Source organism: Acartia tonsa, chromosome 5 (assembly GCF_053477335.1).
Source record: "Acartia tonsa isolate MP-2025a chromosome 5, ASM5347733v1, whole genome shotgun sequence".
NCBI classification, from domain to species: domain Eukaryota; kingdom Metazoa; phylum Arthropoda; class Copepoda; order Calanoida; family Acartiidae; genus Acartia; species Acartia tonsa.
In genome coordinates, this window is record NC_137264.1 from 9,866,334 (window position 1) to 9,889,777 (window position 23,444).

Sequence of the window (23,444 nt, forward strand, 5' to 3'; positions counted from 1 at the left end):
AAAAAGGGATTTTTATCAAAAACAAATTAAAATTCAGGTAAAGGTTTTCTCCCAAAAAAATGGGGTGTGTAAATGGTGAGAATTTTTCAATTTCAGCTCTTGGAAGGGAGTTAGAGTTATAAGCATTACATTCAATCACTCTATAATAAAATTAAGATTTAAGGCTTCCGTAGAAGAAGTAATCTTAATAACCGAACACTTGCAAAATTTCACAAATAAATATACTAGAACATTTTTTCCTTAAAACTGTCTAGTCATATAACAATGTATAGTTTGTGAATATCTTTTTATCGCCAGAAAATTGGTTGTAAAATCCGGCAACAACAGTTTTATGGTATGGGTTAACATAATATTGAACAAATCAGTCATAGACTCCAGGGATCTAAAGGGATAAGACAATGGCCGATAAATTTGTGTTTATCCCCAATAATAATACACAAAATCACCCCTTCAGTAGATTAAAGTTATTGGTTGACACGTTTAAATGCTCAACTTGAAGATCCAACCAATCAAATTTCACTAGAGGCCACAAAGTTATTAATGTTAAGCCAACGAATAAAAAAAATAATATAATGCTTTGGAAACTAGTGTAATAAACAGCCCATTGCCCCCTCTCTCACTGCATACAGTCAATATAACAATACTTTCCTATGTGTGTGCGTATTCCGTCAGTCTGTTATTAATGGTATTTTTTTAGAAACATAAAGTCTCTATAGCAGAAGATCTGTGTGTCCATTTAGACATGTTGTTTTTGTGTTTTTAATATGATAAAATTGTTTTTTAAATGGTTATTTTTTAATGGAATTTAGAGTAGTGTTTATTTCAAACTATTTTATTTATGTGACCCATTATTAGATATAACCCAATCTAATCTAAACGTGAAAATACGAAATAAAACTAATTCTGCAATAGTTTTATAGTTTACTCTTTCTAATCAGAGAGAGAGGGAACAATGGGCTGTTTATTAAAATAGACCCCAAAGTTTTATAATAACGTTTTCTTATTGGTCGGCTTCATAACTTTGGGGACTTTTGATAAATTTTGATTGATTGGTTTATTAAGTTGATTGTTTTAACGTTTCAACTGCTAAATCTACTCTACAGAAGGGTTAATTTTGTGTGTCATCATATTGGATGTACATCAATGTATTGGCCATTGTCTTATCCCTGCTTTCTTATGGTATCAAATCTGGTATCATTCATTAAAATTCTATTTAATGGATCAACTTTTGTAAGGATAAAGGGGGGGGGCGAAAGTGACACTTTTTGAAACCAAAACTAAGAGTCAACAAAGGAACTCAACTAAAAAAAGGGTTACAGGTCTGAGATTTTGCATGGCAGTTGCTTCATAGGGGTACAATATGGAACTGTGAAGAAACGGCGGCGCGACCGCTGAAAACCGCCGTTTCCCACCGTAAATTTTGTTGCCTTTTCTCGGCAGTTGTGCCGCCGTTTCTTCACAGTTCCATATTGTACCCCTATAAAGCAACTGCCATGCAAAATGTCAGACCTGTAACTCTTTTTTTAGTTGAGTTCCTTTGACTTTTAGTTTTGGTTTCAAAAAGTGTCACTTTCGCCCCCCCCCCCCCTTTAAATAAAATTCTGAAAGTAGCTAAAATACATCTATGCATATATGAAAATCAAGGAAGCAAGGATAAATATTTAAAAATGGAAGAGGTAGGTTGAGCTAAAATTACATAAAGGTGTGAGTTTTAAGGCTTAAAAACAGTACTAGAACGATAATATTCACTAAATATGTGTATTACTTATTGAATAGAACCATAGAGAAATTCTTTTATAGATTTTTATTTAGTGAATATTATCATTCTACTACTGTTTTCAAGCCTTAAAACTCACACCCTTACGGAATTTTAGCACAACCTACCCCCCCCCCCCCTTTGTATTGGTTCAAAATATGAATTGTAAGGTACTGGTTTTTAAAAAAATATTTTCTTGGGCTGATTAATGCACATTTTATGAAATTCTTTAAGATTAATATAAATTGAACAGAATACCTATACCTATCTGATTTTGAAAAATTTAAAACTGTAAAACATCAAAAATATCGAGAGAAAAAATCCTTGAATTGAAAAACATGGAGAGAAAAAAAATGCTCCAATGAAAACAGCCAATAATGCTAAAAATAATCTTATTAGAGCTTTGTGAAAAAATGAACCATGTTATATATGTCCCTGGATTATAACACTGTTGCATTTTTCTTTAAAACTTTGCAATTTTGTAGCCAGAATTTCATTTGATATGTGAGTGTTGTGCATGTTCTGGGAATTTCACAAGTTTTCTCACGGAAAATCAGGGATCTTAAGGGATAAGATAATAGGTGTTAAATTGACGATTTTTCCCTATTATAATTGCCTTCTGTAAATAAAGGGGCAGGTAGGTTGTGCTAAAATTCCGTAAAGGTGTGAGTTTTAAGGCTTAAAAACAGTAGTAGAACGATAATATTCACTAAATATGTGTATTCCTTATTGAAAAGAAACATAGACATTTTTTTTTAAAGTTTACATAAATTTGTATCGTTCTACTACCTACTGTTTTTAAGCCTTAAAACTCACAACTTTACGCAATTTAAGCAAAACCTACCTCCCCCTTTATTTGTCAAAAAGTGGAACCAATTAATCAAGCTTTAATAAAATTACCCAAGGTTATATGCAAAAGAATGAGAGAACATAAATGAGTTTAAAAATTTTTCTTTAAAATTTAATGAAATTTACGGTGGAGGTGTAACCAACATACCCTTCCCTCTCTCTTCCTACTATTTGGTAATTTCACAAACATAAGATTATTATATAATGATAACTACTTACGAAGTTTTATAAAATTTACTTTGACATCAAGTAATAGAATGTTTTAATAAAAGCATTGATAAGCCTTTGGTTACCTCATTAATACATAGATTTTCTTACTTAAGTAGTTAATAATTTCCTCTTATCCAAGGATATATACATCCATTTTAATTAAATTCTGAGGAAATGTGTAAATTATTTTTCAGAATTCCTGTTTCAATAGATGCTGATGTGTCCTTCGGATGTGCATGTGTTTATTTAAGAGGGCTTCTGACCAAAAAACTAAGGTATATGGCATATTTTTCAAAGTAAATCTTTTCTATAATTAGAGTAGGTCCGTGTCTTAGCCCAAAAGCCCTCTACAAAAATCTCTTATCGTTAATTTAAGCATGTAAGAAAGAATTGTCTTATTGAATTAAAACTTGCCATGATGATATGTATGATAAAATGATCCTATTCATCATTTGATTTTTGGAATAAAGATTAATTAGATGACGTAGTAAGGGAAGCATTTAACTATAGTCCTGAAAATGTATTATGTTCTTAAACAGTAGGTATAATGTATTTAAACAATTATGCTAAAAATTTACATACATTTTGTTTAGACATGTTTGCAATTGGCTATTTACAATAACATGAGTGTTTTTTTCTGCATCTTTTATTAAGTCGATGTTAATAATAGAAAAAAATACATCATTTCATATATAATAAAAAATTTTTGAGGTGCCATATACCTTGCTAGCCCGGGGTTCCTATCCTATCTTATATGTGTGAAAGTTTAATACCAAAATCAAAATTTGTCAACGCCAATGCAATGCTAGGGTCATACTATACACATTAGTCAAAGGTGGTAAAATAAATAAAATTTATTTTTGTTGATATCAGTTTTAAGTTTGCTGCAAAAGATCCCCAAAATAGGTAGTCCACTTGGGATGTACTTTTTTGATAAGTATGATTAAAAACTAATAAATGGTTTCAGGCTATTTTCCTATCCTATATTAGCATCATGACAATTTCTGACAAAATTTTCTCCTATTTTATTAATTTTTAATTAAAATAGAAAATTAACTACTTGCATACAAATAAGGCATTTTACTTGAATTTGTTTATCTTGTATATTAAACTATATGGAAGCAAGTAAAAGGCATACACACACACACTTACACATACACACACACACACACACACAACAAGTTTAAATTCTACATGTTAACTGTATATGTAGAAAATACTGCACTCTTCATGATTAGGGGATGCAGAAATTAATGTATTTGTGTTAATTATGATTCTTATTTCTTGGTACTATGTCTTTGTTCTAGTTTCTTCGCCCCTACCCTCTTAAGGAGGGCGAGAGAGGTCAGAAAAATAGCCTAAAACCACCCAAAGACATAAATAAATTACCCTGAAAAGTGAATAAAATTCGGAACAAGATTTTCCAAGACAAAAACTTTTACTACTTTAAATCGTAGGTAGTCAAAAAAAGGCCTTTTTTGAATATTGTTAAAAAAAGCTGAGCTTCATTGGACTACTCATTTATAGCAAAAAATTCTTTAAGACATAACAAAAACATTACTATTGTAGTTAAAATTTAAACTGGGACATCCCTTATCCCTGGCACTCCCTCAAAAGTTGTGCATGGAATTTAAATTGTGAGATTATTTGTTGCTGGGCAGTGCCAATGCAGAATGGATTAAACAAACCATATTACAAATGCCAATACAAACTAAAACATAAAAGGTCAAATGCCAAAAAAAATCTTTTTTTAAGAATATGATTTTAAAAGTTTTGTCATATCTATTGTTTTTGTAATATGATAACATAACAATTCTTGAATAAGAATTTATTATCAGTTAAATTTAGGAAATATTGTTTGAGAAAAAACTCGTGTAATCATCTCCATTAAACAAACAATAGCACATAAGGATATAAAAACTATCAGAAAAATCCATTTATTAATGTCATTAATTCAACATAGTTTGCTTGTAATAAGTTATTTTATTTAATCAGACTTTCCTGGAAAAGGGAAAGGTAGATTGCGGGTAAAATCTGTAAAGGTTGTGTGTTTCAAGTTAAAAACAGTAGTAGAACGATTAAAATTTTTGTTAACTTTAGAGAAATTTTTTTTGTCTATTGTTCTTTTCAATAAGAAATACAAATATTTAGTGAATATTATCGTTCTACTACTATTTTTAAGCCTTAAAACCCACACTTTTACGGAATTTTAGCACAACCTACCTCCCCCTTAATCAAGCAAAAGATAAGGTGTAAATATGTCCCTACACCTGAGTAGTATATCTCTTGGGAAATTATAAAATCAGTAGAATTAATTAAAGCACAAAATGAAATGCACTCCAGACAGTACGAACAATGATACTATACTCCTCAAGAAATACAAAACAAACGCCGTATTTGCTTAAAGTGCCTGGTGGAGTAATGTCCCCCCCCCCCCTCCTCCTATATATTTTTGAAATAAAGTTAAAATAAGGGAAGGGGTAGGTTTTCGTTTGTTTGTTTATTACTTTAAGTCAGCTAAGGTTATGTTATATTGCGAGATAAGAATCCCCCGCAGGGCTAATGAAAAAAAAAATAAAACTACCCCTCTTATTTTTAATTTATATGAATAATGGGGGAGGATTAGCTGCTCTATAGGCACTTGGGGGGATAAAATCATCAATTTTGCAACAACAAAAATATACCTGGCTAGTACAATTTCGTGAGGAAAAAATAAGAATTGTTTAATAATTCTCTTATAATTTATGTCTTACTTTGATTAAGGAGAGTTGTGCAATGGTTTTAAGGGGGGGGGGAAGTTCTGCCACTTTCGCGTAAACAGTGTGCAGTGGACTAGGTATTGATTTTAGATTATAGGTTATTTAGGATAAAAGTTTACTTTTGGGTATTAGTTCACGTATATTTAATCATTTTTTGAATAGGTCTCCAGGTTCAGGTGCTGCAGGCTGGAAGGTCGTTTCTGGACAGGTAAAAAAATTAAAAAAATTTTGTTTGAAGAGTTAGAGAGCAACTTATAAAACAAAATATGCTTCTTTTTGAATGTTATTAACATATCTGCAGAAAAAATTAAATTCGGCCTCCAGGTTCAGGTGCTGCAGGCCTCCAGGTACACTCTGGACAGGTAAAAATTAAGTTTTCTTATTTGAAGAGTTAGAGGTACACTTATTAAACCAAATATGCATCTTTTTGAATGTTATTACCATATTAGAAGAAAAAATGACAATCGGCCTCCAGGTTCAGGTGCTGCAGGCCTCCAGGTACACTCTGGACAGGTAAAAATTAAGTTTTCTTATTTGAAGAGTTAGAGGTACACTTATTTAACCAAATATGCATCTTTATGGATGTTATCATCATATTTGCAGAAAAATTTAAAATCGGCCTCCAGGTTCAGGTGCTGCAGGCCTCCAGGTACACTCTGGACAGGTAAAAATTAAAATTTCTTATTTGAAGAGTTTGATGTACACTTATTTAACCAAATATGCATCTTTTTGGATGTTATTACCATATTTGAAGAAAAAATGACAATCGGCCTCCAGGTTCAGGTGCTGCAGGCCTCCAGGTACACTCTGGACAGGTAAAAATCAAAATTTCTTATTTGAAGATTTAGAGGTACACTTATAAAACAAAATATGCATCTTTTTGGATGTTATTACCATATTTGAAGGTAAATTGACAATCGGCCTCCAGGTTCAGGTGCTGCAGGCCTCCAGGTACATTCTGGACAGGTAAAAATTTTAAAAAAATTATTTAAAGAGTTAGAGGTAAACTTATTAAACCAAATATGCGTATTTTTGGATGTTATTATCATATTTGAAGGTAAATTGATATTCGGCCTCCAGGTACAGGTGCTGCAGGCCTCCAGATCCATTCTAGACAGGTAAAAATTAAAAAAAAATATTTAAAGGGTTACAGGTACACTTATAAAACCAAATATGCATCTTTTTGGATGTTATTATCATATTTACAGAAAAAATTCAAATTGGACTCTAGTTTCAGGTGCTGCATGCCTCCAGGTACACTCTGGACAGGTAAAAATTAAAATTTCTTATTTGAAGAGTTAGAGGTACACTTATTAATCCAAATATGCGTGTTTTTGGATGTTATTATCATATTTGAAGATAAATTGACAATCAGCCTCCAGGTTCAGGTACTGGAGGCCTCCAGGTCAACTCTGGACAGGCAGATAAAATATTTTTTAATACTTTTTAATTTGGAAACCTTACCTGGATCCTGTTGACTGCTGGTTGTTGGTAGCCAGTTAAAAAATCCTAAATGGTTATTTTTGAATTTATAGGAATAGTTTCTAAAAAGAAAATGGCTAAATTATAATAATTTAGTATAATATAGCATTTAAGGCTCCAGACAGGCTGTAGGCGGCCTCCAAGAGCCTGCTGGACAGGTAAATCAAATGTGTAATCTTTTATTTAAAAGAAAGGTATACTATGTAGAAATAGAAAAGAAACTTTATATAAAAAAATAGAGCATAAAATTTGCAATGTTATCCTAAATAATATTCACATAACTTTCGTCATTTACTTATTTCCAGTGAACAATAAATTTTTCTTCATTTTAGAACTCTGAAAAAAATATTTTACAGTTCAAATTATCTTTTTTAAAATATGTACAACTTACATTATCAAAAAGAAATACATTATTTAATAAAATACTGCTTAACTAGAAGACTAGATTTTTGTATCTTAATACTTTGTATTTAGAATATAAAAAAAACTTGTCAAATCATACAAATACATTATATAACAAAATACTGCTTAATCAACAGACTAGATTTATTTATCTTAATACTTTATATTTAGAATATATGAATAAAAATTGTCAAATTAATTGTCAAAATTAACCTCTCTCAGTAGTAATTTTAAAATTATTTCACTAGCATCTATACTTTATAATCTGAATCCTATTGAAATTGCATTCCCCATTCTGAGTATCTGTAATATTATATCTTAGACAGAATTATATTTTGCATATGTGTGGAAAACCATACATAAACAAAAAGTAATAAATACAGATCTATCTAGCTGGCTCCTGGAGGCCACCTTGACCCTATCTGGAGCACAACTCAAACCTTTCATCTAAATAAAACAAATTATAAAATTGATTTTTTAAACCTGTCCAGCAGGCTCCTGGAGGCTACCTAGAGCCTGCCTGGAACAAAAATAGAAGACTTACTTAATAAATTTTGTCATATTATTATATTTTAATAATTTTCTATTTAGAAACCTTTCCTCTAATATCAAATATTACCTTTATTGGAATTTACCTTGCCAGCGGCCACAAGCAGTCACCAGTGGTCACCAGGATCCAGGTAAGGTGTCCAAATCAAAAAGTATCAAAAAATATTATAACTGCCTGTCCAGAGTGTACCTGGAGGCCTGCAGCACCTGAACCTGGAGGCCGATTGTCAATTTACCTTCAAATATGGTAATAACATCCAATAAGTTGCATATTTGGTTTAATAAGTGTATCTCTAACTCTTTAAATAAGAAATTTAAATTTTTACCTGTCCAGAGTGTACCTGGAGGCCTGCAGCACCTAAACCTGGAGGCCGATTGTCAATTTACCTTCAAATATGGTAATAACATCCAAAAAGATGCATATTTTGTTTTATAAGTGTACCTCTAACTCTTCAAATACGAAATTTTAATTTCTACCTGTCCAGAGTGTACCTGGAGGCCTGCAGCACCTGAACCTGGAGGCCGATTGTCATTTTTTCTTCAAATATGGTAATAACATCCAAAAAGATGCATATTTGGTTAAATAAGTGTACCTCTAACTCTTCAAGTAAATGTTTTTAATTTTTACCTGTCCAGAGTGTACCTGGAGGCCTGCAGCACCTGAACCTGGAGGCCGATTGTCATTTTTTCTTCTAATATGGTAATAACATTCAAAAAGATGCATATTTGGTTTAATAAGTGTACCTCTAACTCTTCAAATAAGAAAACTTAATTTTTACCTGTCCAGAGTGTACCTGGAGGCCTGCAGCACCTGAACCTGGAGGCCGAATTTAAATTTTTCTGCAAATATGATGATAACATCTATAAAGATGCATATTTGGTTAAATAAGTGTACCTCTAACTCTTCAAATAAGAAAACTTAATTTTTACCTGTCCAGAGTGTACCTGGAGGCCTGCAGCACCTGAACCTGGAGGCCGAATTTAATTTTTTCTGCAGATATGTTAATAACATTCAAAAAGAAGCATATTTTGTTTTATAAGTTGCTCTCTAACTCTTCAAACAAAAAAATTTTAATTTTTTTACCTGTCCAGAAACGACCTTCCAGCCTGCAGCACCTGAACCTGGAGACCTATTCAAAAAATGATTAAATATACGTGAACTAATACCCAAAAGTAAACTTTTATCCTAAATAACCTATAATCTAAAATCAATACCTAGTCCACTGCACACTGTTTACGCGAAAGTGGCAGAACTTCCCCCCCCCTTAGACTGGCGAGCAAAGTTAAATTTCCAAGAGAATTTAGTGCCTTGGAGGCATAGCTGTGCAGAAATGAATTTTACCTTAAAATATCTATTATTATTACCCACTTAATTTGAGAAAATAAAACATTAAAAATGACACTATAATCATCTTAATACACAAAAAAAATTATTTAAAATAGTATTATTCTATTTTATGTTTGAAATCAAGAATAACTCTCAATTCTTACTGCCTGGAGTTAAACAAGACTTTATTCTAGGAAGGGAGGGGGGAAGGAACTTCAAATTGAATCTAAGATTTTAATTTTAATTCTTTCAGACATTAAATTAAGTAGACAGGTACTGCATAGCGTCTTGGTTCACCTTGTTTTAAAAAAGAAATATACTTCACTTTCTTAATAATAATTTTTTGATTGAATGACAGTAAAAGCCAACTCTGTTTTATTTATGATGCTTGTTTTAATTCTTGTCAACTATCTAAAATGTTGTTTAGAAAGGTTATTCCTCAATTTAATTATGTCCAGCAAATCTATAGGGTAAGTGAAAGCTTTAAGTTTTTATATTATCTTTATTTGCTATTATTTTACTTTATCATCCTTGTTTTTAAACAAATAAGTTGTTTTGAAATGTCACCTATGAATAGCCAAGAGACTAGCTAAATGAATGTAAACCACCCAACTAAACTTTTCTCTAAGCCTAACCTAAAGTTAATTATCAACCAATCAGTACTAACATGCAAATCTAAATATTCCCAGCAACCAAATAAGTTTTCTATATAAGCCACACTAAATGAGACTATATTGATACATTTTCTATATAAAAAGCCACACTAAAAGCTTTAAAACTAAGCACAGCTGCTATTTACAGATTATATACCAAAAGTTCTATTTATGTTTTGAACTAACTTCAGCTTGAATAATAATATATTCATTATATCATATGCGCTAGGTAATCATGAATGAGGGCAATTAAATAGGACAAGGAATCTGATTAACATTGCTTTAATAGTGGATATGGAATACGTGGATATTGTGACGGGGGGAAATTTTTGTCGTCAATTTAGGTTGCTAATAAAGTCCTCATATATTGTTTAATTCGTATGGGGAGGGGATGGGGTAAAATCGTAAGAATGGGTGGGAGTATCGTTATATTAGCCGCCTGGGAGAAATGTTTTATCAGGGTATGTATGCGAGAATCCTTCTCTTTATCTTCATATTCTATATTCATTATTTTCAGAGAACAGAAAAGATTTAAGCTAATCTTTAACATCTTATTTTTATCTGATGGAAAATTGTCTAAGATCAGACTGAAAGAAATTAAATCATGCAAAGGCAAAAAATCCTTTAAATCATGTCTATTGAATTTCAGAAACTTGTCATTTAACCTATAGATGGATAAAATGGACATTATTTACTGTCATCACAAAATTGTCCATTTAACTATGAGGGTATGAATGTTTGGTAAATGTTAGTAGGTAATAAAAAAATCATGAAAAACTTGATGTTAAAAATGAGAGAATGACAATCTGACGTTTCCTGAACGGTCTGGCTGACATAAAGCTCAAGGACGGTGAAAACGGTTTCGGAGGAATCGGCGGTTTGGCCTCATCCAGCGAAACCTGAGGCGTTACTGGCAGTTTACTGGCAGAGGTCTCGTCTGTCGCCAACGGCGGAACCGTCTCAAGGCTTGGAGGCGAGACCTCCGAGGCAGATTCAATAAGGCAGGGCAGACGAGGTTTGTTTGGACGGGGTAGAGTGTTACTCTGAAGGTTCAGGGATATTATACCACAAATCTTTATATTTTATGTGGACTCTGTCGGTAATAAAAGAAAGAAGAATACGCGGATCAAGAAAAGGAAACGAAGTTGTGGGTTTCGTCGTATTTTCACAGGAGCTTTTGAAAGATTATTTTAGGTTAGGTTAGGTAAATGTTAATGATTGCCCCGGGGGTTAGAAAATAGGCCTTTAAAGGTTAGAGCCCCCCCCCCCCCCCCGCAGGGGCTAGATATAGGAATAAAGCTACTGTAAAAATACGTCGAAACCCGCAACTTCGTTTCCTTTCCATGACCCGAATAAACAACTGAATGAATGCTAGGTATAAAAAATATCATTTCATGGGATATAAAAATCTTTGAAAATATTCCCCCAACAAGTTGTTAATGATAGATACAACAGAGGCAAACGTCAACAGTAATTAACAAGTCAACTTTCTACTTCTCACAAAAAATTAAACTTGACACTTGAGCGACTCTTTGTAGGGGTGGAGCTACTCTATATTTCACTTTGTCTATCCGTCAGTCAGTCCGTAACACTATGAGAGAAATGTGACTTTCTTAGCTGTTATCGAAGATAGACAGCAGACATTTTCAGTAAAGATTTCTATGAACTAGTGGATTCAGTCTATACATAATTTTATCCGTCTGTCTGTCTGTAATGCTTCAAAAGACATAAACCTCTTCTTTTAAATATTTTCTTTCTTTATTTTCTTTGTTAAGACAACTCAACATCTGCTCTATAAATCACTCTGTCCGTTTGACCATCTCATGTTTCTTGTACTACGCTACTTATGGGTGTTGTCATTCTAACTTTTTTTTGTATGTCAATCATTTAAAAGAGGTTAAAGGAATATGGCATTTGGAAAAAAAAATATTTCGCAACTGATCAGACAATCTTTCACATCGTGAAACAAAACATAAAGCAGACTCCTCTAATTTGGTAGAATATAAATTTATGAATACCATGTAAGGCAGATAGAATATAAAGATGTGTGTATTATATAACCCTGAACCTGTTTAATATCACAATATTTGCTTTGGTTAGTTGCACTACTAGAACAAGTGTTTATGGCGGAATTACTACCGCCGATCACATGACTGCCGGCCATACCGGCGGCTGTACCGGGCTCCGCCGCATGCAAGACAGGCAACGAGTTGGCACGAATTCGCTGTCGCAATTCCGCCAGCTTCGCATAAAACCTAGGTTAGAAGAAAAGACATGCAAATTTTGTTATTTGTTTTTTTTTATAGAAAATTGTTATTTTCTGTTATTATTAATAAGTAGGTAGGTAGGATGTGTTATTGGGTATTGTACGTCAATATTAGTCAATCAATAAGTTCAAATGTCAAACGTTAAATGCAATAGCAAAATCAGGGAACACACTTTTAATAAAATGCTCAAATTTTATTCGAGAGGGCTTGTACAACAGAGAAGAAAGTATCTATCAAAGTTAAACAAATTATTATTTATTGAAATCCTATTTATTCAGAACCGGTTCAGAGCCATATTGAAAATCATGAATCATAATACAGAAATTTTTCTGCAAATAATAAAATACAAATCTTAAAATTATAAAGTTTTGTATGAGCGGGCCTTCAGCCCTAGGGGCCTCCAAAACAGGAAAAAATAATTTTCAATGCAACTAATTAGTTTTTGAGTATGAAGCAAAAGTTTTAACTTTAATGAAACTCGTTGTACAAGCTCTCTAGAATAAAGAAAAGCTTAAAAAGTTGTATTATTAATGAAAGGGTCGACACAAAGAAGTTTATCCTCAACCATAATTCTTGTCATGTAAAAAGTTTTGCCTGGGTAATATCCCAAACTTTAACAATTACAACACAACTTACTGTATTCTTATCTCTCACAAAATCAGATATTAAAGGGGGGGGTTCGTAATGACATCTATTCGTAAACCGTGAGCAAAATGGTCTAAATATTTAGCTAGACCCTTCAAACTTGGTATATAAGCCTAGTCCTATAGGTATTACATCTAAATGGCAAAAAAATCCAAAAATTTTTATTTTAAGGTTAGGTTAGGTAAGAAAAACCTTGCGGAAATGGGGTTTTTATGCTTTTTTTGGTCTATTTTGACGTGGAAAATTACCTTAAATTGTTTTTTTCTTAGGGTTTTAACTTAAATACACTGTGTCTATTCATATGGACATTATTTAGTATGATTTAGCAAGTCTTGGACCGACCCCAGGGGGCTAGGTGGGTGGCCCGCAGGGGTTAAGTGCATTCTTCCCAATATATATGTTGTGATACATCAAATTATAGGTTTTTTTTTAGGTCAAGGAACTCAAATTCAGAGCTAAAATAAGCATTAGACTAATCTGAAGCTAGCCCCAGCGGGCTAGGTTGGTGGCCCGCAGGGGTTAAGTGCATTTTTTCCAATATATATCTAGTTATATATCAAAATATAGGTTTTTTAGGTCAAGAAACTCAAATTCTCAGCGAAAATTAGCATTAGACTAACCTGAAGCTAACCCCTCCGGGCTAGGTTGGTTTTCTGCAGGGCTTAAGAGCATTTACCTAACCTAACCTAGAAACTTAATTATATTTTTACAGGTTTTTTTCTTGAATAAACTGTGTCTATTAATGAGGACTTTATTTAAGATGATCCAGCAAGTCGGGGACTGACCCCAGCGGGCTAGGTTGGTGGCCCGCAGGGGTTAAGTGCATTTTTCCCAATATATATGTTGTGATACATCAAATTTTAAGTTTTTTTAGCATAAGATTAATCTGAAGCTAGCCCCAGCGGGCTAGGTCGGTTGCCCGCAGGGGTTAAATGCATTTTTTTTTTAAAGTATGTGTTGTCATACATCAAATTATAGGTTTTTTAGGTCTTTACAGCTAATAAAAGCATAAGACTAATCTGAAGCTAGCCCCAGCGGGCTAGGTGGGTTGCCTGCAAGTCTTAAGTGCATTTCACCTAACCTAACCTAGAACCTTACTTGTTTTTTTAGGGTTTTTTTCTGGAATAAACTGTGTCTATTTATGAGAACATTATTTAAGATGATCAAGCAAGTCGGGTACCGACCCCAGCAGGCTAAGTGGGTGGCCCGCAGGGGCTAAGTGGGTGGCCCGCAGGGGCTAAGTGCATTTTAAAAAAGTATGTGTTGTCATACATAAAATTATAGGATTTTTAAGTCCAGAAATTCAAATTTAGAGCTAATAATAGAATCAGACTAATCTGAAGCTAGCCCCTGCGGGCTAGGGGGGTTGCCTGCAAGGCTTAAATGCATTTTACCAAACCTAACCTAGAATCTTACTTTTTTAAAGGTTTTTTTAATATAATAATCTGTGTCTATTTGATCCAGCAAGTCGGGGACTGACCCAGGCGGGCTAGGTTTTACTTAGATACACAGTGTTCATTCCTAAAGCCATCATTTAAAAAATTTTTCATACAGGAGGCTGACCCAAGGAGGCTAGAAGAAAGGCCCACAGGGGGTTAATTAAAAATTTTCAGTATTTACTGCATCAAACTACAGTTTTAGTTAGGTCAAGAAGCTAAAATAAGATTTTTCAGATTCCTATGATTTGAGAAAAAAAATTTGAGTTTCTTGACCTAAAAAACCTAGGTATAATTTGATGTATGACAACACATACTTTAGAAAAAATGCACTACACCCCTGTGGGCCACCCACCTAGCCCACTGGGGTCGGTCCCCAACTTGCTGGATTATCTAAAATAATGTCCTCATTAATAGACACAGTTTATTCAAGGAAAAAACCAAAAGAATAAGTAAGTTTCTAGGTTAGGTTAGGTAAAATGCACATAAGCCCTGCGAAAAATCTACCTAGCCCGCGGGGGGTAGCTTCAGGTAAGTCTTATGCCAATTTTAGCTCTGAATTTGAGTTTCTTGACCCTAAAAACATATATTTTGATATATAACAAAGTATATATTGGAAAACAATGCATTTAACCCCTGCGGGCCACCGACCTAGCCCGCTGGGGCTAGCTTCAGATTAATCTTATGCTAATTCTAGCTCTGAATTTGAGTTACTGACCTAAAAAAAACTTATAATTTGATGTATCACAACATATATATTGGGAAAAATGCACTTAACCCCTGCGGGCCACACACCTAGCCCGCTGGGGTCCGGGTCAGTCCCCGACTTGCTGGATCATCTTAAATAAAGTCCTCATTAATAGACACAGTTTATTCAAGAAAAACCTGTAAAAATATAAGTAAGTTTCTTGGTTAGGTTAGGTAAATGCTCTTAAGCCCTGCAGAAAACCAACCCAGCCCGGAGGGGTTAGCTTCAGGTTAGTCTAATGCTAATTTTCGCTGAGAATTTGAGTTTCTTGACCTAAAAAACCTATATTTTGATATATAACAAGATATATATTGGAAAAAATGCACTTAACCCCTGCGGGCCACCAACCTAGCCCGCTGGGGCTAGCTTCAGATTAGTCTAATGCTTATTTTAGCTCTGAATTTGAGTTCCTTGACCTAAAAAAAAACCTATAATTTGATGTATCACAACATATATATTGGGAAGAATGCACTTAACCCCTGCGGGCCACCCACCTAGCCCCCTGGGGTCGGTCCAAGACTTGCTGAATCATCTTAAATAATGTCCATATGAACAGACACAGTGTATTTAAGTTAAAACCCTAAGAAAAAACAATTTAAAGTAAGTTTCCACATCAAAATAGACCAAAAAAACCTAAAAACCCCATTTCCGCAGGGTTTTTCTTACCTAACCTAACCTTAAAATAAAAATTTTTGGATTTTTTTGCCATTTAGATGTAATACCTATAGGACTAGGCTTATATACCAAGTTTGAAGGGTCTAGCTAAATATTTAGACCATATTGCTCACGGTTTACGAATAGATGTCATTACGAACCCCCCCACCCCCCCTTTTTATGTCATATTTTCATAAAAGCTTACTAAGACATACCATCCAACAGACAACCAACCCTTTGTTTCATGATCAAAGTCCTAACTGTGTATGGTTATGAGTTGCGCCTGTTTATGGGCCAAGAAATTCCACCCACTCTCACAATTAATGTCACGTGTCAGACATAGCAGCAGTAGGTAACATTTTTAACGTCTCTAGTATGAAGCGGTGTTACCCCGACCCAACTAACCATTATTCTAGTAGCGCAGCTACTTTACTATTGGCAAGTCTGTCTTAATAAATCCCAAATAAATCTATTAGTTTAAACCCCAACAAAGGGGGGGGGGGGGCGAAAGTGGCACTTTTTGAAACCAAAACTAAGAGTCAACAAAGGAACTGAACTAAAAAAAGGGTTACAGGTCTGAGATTTTGCATGGCAGTTGCTTTATAGGGGTACAATATGGAACTGTGAAGAAACGGCGGCGCAACCGCCGTAAACCGCCGTTTCCCGCCGTAATTTTTGTTGCCTTTTCTCGGCGGTTTTCGGCGGCTGCGCCGCCGTTTTTTCACAGTTCCATACTGTACCCCTATAAAGACCTGTAACACTTTTTTTAGTTGAGTTCCTTTGACTTTTAGTTTTGGTTTCAAAAAGTGTCACTTTCGCCCCCCCCCCCCTTTTTCTAATATCTATCTATGTTATTCCCCGTCTATGTCCACCACCCATCACCACAGATTAAGCAGAGTATACAGATCGGAAATCGTATCAACGAAAGCACAAACAATTTATCAAAACTCAGAAATTTAGTTTACATAATGATTAAATATATTAAGGCAACTATTCTCATACTAAATATTCCAAAAAATCACGAAACTTTGCTTTTAATATGATTATTTTTATTCAAGTCTTTCTTTTTTAATTAGAGAAAAGTTCAATTTCTTTAAAAGGGGGAAATTTAGAAGAGACCACAAAAATAGTATAATATCGTTGTATAAATCATTATGTACACTTATTCCTGACATAAAAAGTATCAATCCAGAAAAAATGACTTACTTATCATCTGATCCGAAGCTGTGGGCTCTCCTGACCATACCATCCTCTGCGGAGGGCGACAGCTTGGCGGACACAGTCGAGGCGGTTGATCCGCTGCCGCCACTGGTAAGACCGCTAGTTGGACGTGAGCGCAGCGAACCAGGGCGGCGCCAAGGCGCGATCTCCTCCTTGCCGCCGTCTGTGTCGGGGTGCGGTGGCGCGAATCCGGGGGCAGATTCTTTGCCGGATTCGTCGGTGACCAGCAGGCCGGGGGAATCTGGGACTCTGTGTTTACCTGAAGAATTTTTAAATATGTAAACTGGTTTTCATTTCACACGATAACTAGCAAGTGACGCATTTCTTGGGTAATACTGTAATCTTTCTAAAACTATTGACAACTTGACATACACCATAGTAAATAACATTAAAGACATCCAAATCAGAAATTACTATCGGACCCTTTAATGTGCCAGGGCATCGCCATCTCCCATGGCATTAAAGCAATTAACACCATTTATAGTTTATTAACATATTAGAGCTATACTCTACTCTAACCTCTTATTTTACCTCCAGGAATAATAGCAAGCAAACAAGATAAAAGCAAGGTTTAGTGATTTTTTAAAAATAAATCTTTTTTTACTATAGTTTATCATACCCCTCTTGTTGTAGAAAATAATCTAAATATTTTCTTTTTTTCTACTCCAAGTACATCCCATACTCTTGTAGCGTACAAGTCAGGGAGGAAGGGGACATTCGATTGTTAAATACACTGGTACTCTAAGTTTATTAATCTATTATCTGATTCATATTGGCTTAATGAATCATGATAGGTTCATTACAAACTGCGGGTCCATAATTTTCAAGTAATGATTTTAGTCTTCAGAAAAGGTAATTTTTTTTATCATCATTGGGTATGTACATTGTACATCCCTTTTAAAGTCCATTGTCTTATCCCTTAATATCCCTGAGAAGACGTAGTAAACATTTCAATGTATGTCAATTAAGTTACATTACAACATTTTAACTCAATTTAACCAGACAAAAAGACTCGCTCCACTAATTTTGTTCATTTTCAGGCAAACTTTCGGAACAAAACTTGACAATTTAACCCGTCTAGCAATGCTTCTATAAAACTCATTTTAAGCGAAAGTAAAAGAGAAAACGGTGAAAATTTAGAAGATATATGTAATAAACAGGGAAAAAATAAGAAAGCAATTTTTTTACACAATTGATAAAGAAGCTTGTAATATTATAGAAAAAAGGCACCCATAATCAATCATTTTTTTGTGTGATAATAGTAAGGCAAAACTTATGGTTGAAACGATTTTTGCCTTTCAGTCCTTTTTTTCAGGCGTTTTCACACAAAGTGCCTTTTTGAGCTCAAAAGCTCTCCCCCCTCCCATTCTTAATTTGAATTAAAAATAATGAAGGTATTTAATTTTTAGATCAGGTTAGGTTATATAGGGTAAATAGTAGCCCCAAAGGATTACTGCCCCCCCCCCCTCTCCCACATAAGGGTTAGGCTTAAGGAAAGAAAGAACCCCCCCCCCCCATTATCCTTATTTTCAATTTATTTCAAATCATATGACCCAAAAAAAAAATATTAGTTCAGTGGCAAGGCTTTCTTTTAATGGATATCATTATCCTTTTCTCAGGTAACAAATTAAAGACTCAAAAAAGTGGACAAAAAGTTTGTAAAACTATCCTTGGGCATGTAATCTGATGTAATAGATAGTATGCGATAGCTATTTGATACACACCCTTATCTAGATTACTTCAGGTTTTTTTTCCTTAATCTTATTTAGTTATCTAAAAACAATGGATTTTATTTTATTATTTCGATCTTACACCAGATTATCACGTACATTAAAGAGAAACTTGTAGCGGGCTAAAATAACGATATGTAACATCCCCCCCCCCCTTTACACCATCCTATCCCCTTTTACTTGATAAACAAACTGACCAATAAATGACAGGGGAAATAACAACCTAAATTTACGAGAATTTTCTCCCTATCAGAATATCCACGTATATTCTACAATTACAATTGCTATTAATATTAAGGCAAGAGATCAAACATCTAATAATTTCTATACATATCTTTTAAGCTACCTATAAGCAATCGTCCTTGTCAATCGACAGAATAACTACAAATTCCAAGAATTAATATATATCCTATACTAGCTTTAATGTAAAAACTGCGCATATAAAATTAAATTCAAGTAAATACATACCTCCATCTGAAGATTTGTCATCCTTGTCAGAGCCCTGAAAATAATTAGGTATAGTTGTATCATTTGAAATAGGAATAGGTATATTTCGTTGCTTGAAAAACAAATATTTGAATTTTAAAACTTTTGGTCAGATAAGGTAAAGTAATTAACCCAAGAAACCTACTTCAAGAAAAGTCCTCCATAGAAGAACTTTACAAACGCTGCTATGTAATCTCAAAACATATGGGGATAGAAATAAATTGTAAATGTAGAATTGTTGTAATTTATGTGAGGCCATTTAGAATTGTTAGAATATGTATGAGAAACATTTAAATTCAACATTTCTATTCCATTAAAATCATAACACAACAAACAAAACTTGGATCTAAACTTAAAACGTAATTTATCTATACCTTTTTGTTTTAAAAACTAGGATAACAAAATACATAAGTAACAGCGAAGCACAACAAAATATGAATGAACATACGGATTAATTGAATTCTAAAGCAGATATTCAGTAGAAAAAAATACAAAACCTTTTTGCTTTAAATAAGCATTGGACTTAAGGAGCATAACCGACCGCCCAAGTAAATTATGAACTAGATGCTCATTTGTATAGGGAATCATCACTAAAAAAATACAACCGTTTAACTTTAATAGCAGCCGAGAAGTTCACGTTACCCTCTCACGGATGGACTGACGAACATTTCTAATTATAGAGTATCTTTGTTACTAAGAAAAGATAGGAGAAGGATGAAGTAGCTAAAAAATTACCTTTTCTTCCGCGATAGTCTCTTTAACTGTGGCTTCCTTGCTGCGTAGAATCTTATCATCGTATGACAGGCGGGTGATTGAAGACCTAAAAAAACAAAATCAATATTTTGAAATGATGATTCAATTCTTCTAAAAAGTCTTTAACTTTAAACCTACCACGAGCTACTAAAAGTACAAAAAGCCGTTTCTCTTTTATTCACTTACACCAATAAAAACACTCCATCTATGTTTTTCTATTGTGCTTTTTAGATACGCTTTGGATTTAAGACACTTTTAATTAACCTATATTAAATGTAAATAAGAGATATATTAGGTGATATTTATTCAGCTGTTTTTAATTTTATTTTATAAAAATCTCGGATCAACTGCAGTTCATGGCAAAATTTTCCTGGTAACGAATATTTACAAAAATCTATGAATTTTAAAGGCTGTTAGCTGCCAAACGGCTGAACGTACAGATCATGCCGCACTGTTTTAAGCGGCATAAGAAGGCATACAAATAATCTGGAATAGCCATAAATCAATAATGCATAATTATCTCGCAGTGCAGAGAAATGCGCGGAAAAGACCTTTTTTACGCGTTTTTTCTTCAGTGAAGCTTTCCCTGTGCATCATTGGATCTTAACTATTTCAGATTATTTGTATGCCTTCTTATGCCGCTTAAAATGGTGTGCGGGTATTAACTGTACGTTCAGCCGTTTGGCAGCTAGCAGCCTTTAAAATTCAGATTTTTGGAAATATTTGTTACCAGGAATATTTTACCGTGAACTGCAGTTGATCTAAAATCTCAATTCTTATCTAGAATACTTACAAAAACCTAATTTGCTTGAAAATTAAATGACTGTAAAATTGTAATCGCTTAATATCACATTACAAGATAGAAATAACAATTTAAGTTAGTATCTATATAAAAAAAATATGACAGATTTAAATCAAAGTTAGTAATAATGTTAGTAGTTAGAATCCAATACACATTCTTGTTTCTTTGAATATTAAAAGTTAGTTTGTTAAATAAAGAAAAAAAAATTGACAATATAGGTATGTTATCTAGTTAGAGCGTGTATAATCAATTCAGGGAAAGGGGTATAAGCAAGCAGGCAGAAAATTTGTCATTTACTTAATACTCATACCAATATTCCTGGTTAATCTTAATTTTCAGGGAAAAGGGAATTAAACCTGAGTTTCAAATTTCAAAAGATAGGGATGGAGGGATAGACAATGAAATATAAATAAATCTAATTCTCGATATTCAGGGGTGTATAATCTGCAAATTTGACCCGGCTGAGGGGGGAGGGGGTTACAATAAATAAAAAATATGTGGTTGGGAGGAAAAAATGTAAAAAATACGAAGACTGAAAGCATTTTTTTCTATTTTTCTCCCCTCTTTGGCGAAAAAAACAAAAAAATATTTGGAAAGGGGCATAATATGAATAAAATAAAGAGTTCTGAAAATATTTTTCCATTTTATCCCCTTCGTTGGTGGAAAAAAACTAGGAGGGGAAAAAATAAAAATAAATGCAGCAGGGGAAAAAAATTGAATCTTGTGCAGAATATACACCCCTGCGATACTTTTAAGGGAAATAGAATATATTAACAATCAATGGGAAGATTTTTATTATTAAAAAGTCAGGTTTAACTACCCCTGTCCCTGATGTTAGTATATATATCCAAATATTATTAATAATACTTTACCTATCAGAGCTACTAATTGAATCATTACTTCCCAACACCTCAGATCTGTTATTGTTCATTGTACTGAAATATATTCAGGTAAGCACATAGATAAAACCCGCAGGGTTAGAAGACAGGCTGGTTGATACTTTATGTTATGACTAGCTGCTACGCCCCCTAGAAGCCTCTAGGGGCACTAAAGGTAGGAAGGGAAAAGTCGACCTCATCCCATTTTAAATTTGAGTTTTAAAAGATTTTAAAAAGTATTTATTAAGGGGAGAAGGTTTAAGACACTCCCCAAAAATAGTTTAAAACCTTCCCAGGACCTATAAGAAGCTTCACTGTAAAGGAGAACAATATCGGTTCAGTGGTTAGCGAGATCCTTCGGGACCGACAAAAAACGCTTACTACTTTATAAAATAGGATAAGGACAAAACTGCACTTTTACTTCAACATGGGGTGACATTTTTTTCCATCTTGGTCAAAATTACAAAATGTGGTCAAATAGCAATTGGTAATTCGGCGAGTAGAGAATTGGGGAAAAAATACAAATTGTACCTAATAAATAGTACTTAGGTACCTATAAATGCTATCTAATTTCACGAGTAGTTTGATAAATATAACCCTCCTCCCACCCTTAATTTAAATTTCTTAAAAGACAACCAATATTTTGTAACAAAAAAGTACCCCGTAACCAAATACAACAACATCCCATAAACCCAAATAGAGCAATTAACATGGAGATAGAAACAATTAGTTTGCTCAATTATATCAGACAAACAAAATAAAAAGCTTTAGTGTACTGTTACCATTAACAGGGACAGATACTCAGTTATTTGATCCATTTAAATCCTGAAATTTTTGTATGCTTTCCCTTTGATGTGATTATTATTTTTAAAAAGTTTGAAATAAGGAGGTTTAGTTTGATTGTTGATTACTTTAGATTAGGTTAGGCTATATTTGGTACTTGGAAGCCCCGCAGGTACAGGCCCTGCAGGGTTAGGACTCCACGCAGGAGTTAAGCTTATGACAAAGATCCCTTCCCGTCATTTTAATTCAGTTCATCAATAAGATGGGAAAAAACTAATTCCTACAATTATATTTGAAATAAGGAGGTTTAGTTTAATTGTTGATTACTTTAGATTAGGTTAGGCTATATTGGGTACTTGAAAGCACCGCAAGTACAGGCCCTGTAGGATTAGGTTAAGCTAATGGCAAAAAATCCCTTCTCTTGTTTTCAATTCAATTGATCAATGAGATGGGAAAGAATCATTCCTACAATTATATTTCCCAATATTATACATGTTCTAAAAAAAGAAATCAAATATTTTTTAAAGCGAAGCTTTTCTATAATTAGGGTCGGTTCGTCCGTACGTCCGTCCGTAACGGATAGATTTTTTCGCTAATAAAGGCATGTTAGAATTGTCCTATTGATTTCAAATTTTGCATGGTGATTCCTGTAGTAGTTAGGTACGATTTAGAAAGCGTAGCAACTCTATAATCATTACCAGAATGTCCGTACGTCCATTTTAAACATGTTGATTTTTTTTACTTTTTTAACAACAAATTTTTATGTGATCTAATAATCCGATTGATCTGATTTTTGGTATACTGATTCCTGGGACAACAAAGTACAATATTATAAGCGAAGCAACTCTATAATCAAGTCCAAAAAATGTAAGTAAAGTATGTCCATAAACATTATTCTGTATCAAGCAGTTTTTCAACAATTTTACTTACAATTTTGCTTTTACATTTATACATTTATATTCTGATTATTCAGTTCTGACACTATACAAGTGTTAGTGTCCGTTTGTCCTACCGTTTCAGTGCTTCACTTTAATGGATGTTGTCATCCATGTTC

The 23,444-nt window shown here is 33.6% G+C and overlaps 1 protein-coding gene across 11 annotated transcripts in view; it reads right to left on the reverse strand.

Moving 5' to 3' along the window:
• Mbs (Myosin binding subunit) overlaps positions 1-23,444 on the reverse strand; it is a 152,749-nt gene that overhangs the window by 112,482 nt on the left and 16,823 nt on the right. For 8 of the 11 annotated variants that reach the window (XR_013879468.1, XM_080160178.1, XM_080160180.1 and 5 more), the window contains exons 9-14: positions 21,602-21,664; positions 19,910-19,994; positions 19,157-19,190; positions 16,944-17,217; positions 12,056-12,242; positions 10,804-11,030 (exon numbers count right to left, since the gene is read on the reverse strand). Coding sequence is in view for 10 of the 11 variants with exons in the window: in XM_080160178.1 (XP_080016304.1) it covers positions 10,804-11,030; positions 12,056-12,242; positions 16,944-17,217; positions 19,157-19,190; positions 19,910-19,994; positions 21,602-21,664 (870 nt within the window). In the remaining variant the exon portion in view is untranslated. The remainder of the gene's footprint in view (positions 1-10,803; positions 11,031-12,055; positions 12,243-16,943; positions 17,218-19,156; positions 19,191-19,909; positions 19,995-21,601; positions 21,665-23,444) is intronic. The other 3 variants (XM_080160182.1, XM_080160181.1, XM_080160175.1) reach the window with 2 other exon arrangements.